The sequence below is a fragment of the Micropterus dolomieu genome, linkage group LG03 (genome assembly GCF_021292245.1).
Source record: "Micropterus dolomieu isolate WLL.071019.BEF.003 ecotype Adirondacks linkage group LG03, ASM2129224v1, whole genome shotgun sequence".
NCBI classification, from domain to species: Eukaryota; Metazoa; Chordata; class Actinopteri; order Centrarchiformes; family Centrarchidae; genus Micropterus; species Micropterus dolomieu.
Window position 1 is genome coordinate 2,710,203 of NC_060152.1, and position 2,701 is coordinate 2,712,903.

Genomic DNA, 2,701 nt, shown 5'->3' on the forward strand with positions numbered 1-2,701 from the left:
CCTTCTTTCTGTCTGTAAGGAAGTCCAGGATCCAGTTATGGGTGGGTGTTGGTACTCCCAGGTCTGCCAGCTTGGCAGTCAGCTTAGTCGGTCTGATTGTGTTGAAGGCGGAGCTGTAATCAAGCAACAGTATCCGTAAATATGTGTTGTTAGAGTCCAGGTGTTGCAGGGTGGAGTGAAGTGCCACCGCATCATCCACTGATCTGTTTGAGCGGTAGGCAAACTGAAGGGGATCCACTGTGTCTGGAACCACAGAGTTTATATGTTTTAGTACCAGTTTTTCAGACACTTCATGTCAACTGGTGCGAGTGCCACGGGTCTTTTGTGGACTGGCACAATAACAGAGGACTTAAAGGTGCGTGGAACTGTTTCCTGTGAGAGAGAGGAGTTAAAGATGTCTGTATACACCTCTGCTAGTTGTTCTGCGCAGGCCTTCAGGACTCTCGTGCTGCACGGTCAGGTCCTACTGCCTTGCGGAGGTTCACCTGCCTCAGAGCCCGGAGGACCTGTGTGTGCGTCAACTGGAGTGCATTCTCTTCTGGATCACAGGGGGCCTTTTGGGGAGTATCTGTGTTGTGCTGGTCAAATAAGGCGTAAAAGCTGTTGGGGTTGTGTGGTAGAGCAGCATTAAAATTTGAATATTTACAATATTACAGTTGCACTAAACATGCAGTTGACAAAAATAAATGTAAAAAAATATATATATAATTTTTGAATAAATAGATGCTACTTAGAAAGGAAAAATGTGCTGTGTAGTAAAATCTTTGCAGCTACTTATGGCTTGATCATCCTGGAGAAGAATCTCTTGATCTTCTTCAGCCACTTCTTCCGGCATTTGACTTCAACAAAGTGTGTGTTTCCTTCGTCATTGTTAGTGTTGCCCTCATGTGAATTCTGACTAACAGGAGCAGGTGAAGCAGCCTTATCTGTGCCTGATGCTTTCTCATCTGTCCCAGCATAGTTGGGGTCATTAAAGCCAGCACTGGCTACTTTGTCTGGTAGTCCAGTGTTTTTAGTTCCAGCAGTGACAATGTCAGCTGTGGCTGGTGGTTCATTTTCTTCAGTTCTATCATCAGCTGAAAGTGTATCATCCAATTTAGTAATGGACGAACGATTCCAACCTATCGCTTTTCTGGATGTTTGACAGGGTTTGCGTTTAACCAATGAATGCTCCAGTTGGCAGGCTTCCATGGCCAAACAGGCAGATCTCACATAAGGGTGTCTTTTAGTGTGAAAGTGTTTCATTGTGACAAAACTGTGCTCTAAAGCTTCGCTGGGGGTGATTCTTTTTTCAGGATTCACTTGCAGCATCTGTTTGATGAGGCTTAAAAAGGCCCGTGTGTCTTTATATTCAGCACGATTCTTCACTTTTGATCGGGTCTTCGCCATGTCATCCAGACTGGTAAACCTGTTGTAAGAGGGAGAGGCCATTTGCCTGTCATGTTGTAGTATGCACGGGTATTATTCAGCTTCCATCTATAGTTTTTCATGTGGAAAAATAGGATGGTCTTTCGTCCATTTTTCAGCATGTCATTATCAGGCAGACCCTGCATCTGCACGATATCTCTCATGAGCTCATACTCATATTCTATCTCTGTTGGATAAAGGTGCTGTCCCATGTACAGGAAGGCCAAAGTGCAACCTAGTGCCCACATATCGATGGCCTCGTTCATTGGGAGGCCCAACAAGTCCTCTGGGGCCCTGTAAATAAGCCATTGATCGGTGTTGTCATACCTCAATGTGGAAACTGGTCCTGCTGCACCAAAACCAATCAGTTTCACCTTGAATGACTGCAACTGATTCACAAGCATTACCTTTTGTGGCTTGATGTCTGTATGAGCCAGACCGATGCTCTTGAGAGCATTCAGAGCCACCAGGAGCTGTTGTGTGATTACTCTGATCTCAGATAAACACAGTGGCTTGAAGTGCTGTAGTTTCATGAAGTCGTACAGACTTTTGTCGAGCAGTTCATATTCCAGACAAATGTGGGGCCTGTGTGTAAAACGCCAATTGAACCTGATCAAGTTGTTCTTGTCTGGGTCAAGCTTACGGAGTTCTTCAAGTGCGGCCAACTCCCTTTTATCAGGCATGATATAAGGCAAAACCTTCACAGCCACGTCCCTGCCATCCTGAAATAGTTTGCACCGGACCACACGACTAGTAACTCCTTTCGCCAGGTGCGCCCTTACAATATACAGTCTTGATTTATCAAGAATGTAATTTTCTGTTTCGAGATGAGTCATTACTCTAGTGAATATTTCAAAGGGTTTGCGTTTAACCAATGAATGCTCCTGCTGACAGTCTTCCATGGCCAAACAGGCAGATCTCACATAAGGGTCTTCGTTAGTGTGAAAGTGTTTCATTGTGACAAAACTGTGCTCTAAAGCTTCGCTGGGGGTGATTCTTTTTTCAGGATTCACTTGCAGCATCTGTTTGATGAGGTTTAAAAAGGCCTGTGTGTCTTCATATTCAGCACCATTCTTCACTTCTGAGTGGGTCTTCACCATGTCATCCAGACTGGTAAACTGGTGGCCTGTTCTGTGGTAGTTTTCATATTTATCATTCAGCCTCCATAAATAGTTTTCACAGGTGAAAAATGTGCTGGTCCTTCCTCCGTCTTTCAGCATGTGTTCATCAGGCAGACCCTGCATCTGCACGATGGCTCTCATGACCTCATATTCAGACTCTGTTGGATAAAGGT

The 2,701-nt window shown here is 44.8% G+C and overlaps 1 protein-coding gene across 4 annotated transcripts in view; it reads right to left on the bottom strand.

The window, feature by feature from the left end:
• LOC123968806 (homeodomain-interacting protein kinase 1-like) overlaps positions 1-2,701 on the bottom strand; it is a 5,278-nt gene that overhangs the window by 721 nt on the left and 1,856 nt on the right. The window contains exon 2 of one of the 4 annotated variants that reach the window (XM_046045766.1): positions 1,139-1,408. In XM_046045766.1, the coding sequence (XP_045901722.1) occupies positions 1,139-1,408 (270 nt within the window). Of the gene's footprint in view, positions 1-730 lie in introns of those variants that run through there. The other 3 variants (XM_046045765.1, XM_046045763.1, XM_046045764.1) reach the window with 3 other exon arrangements.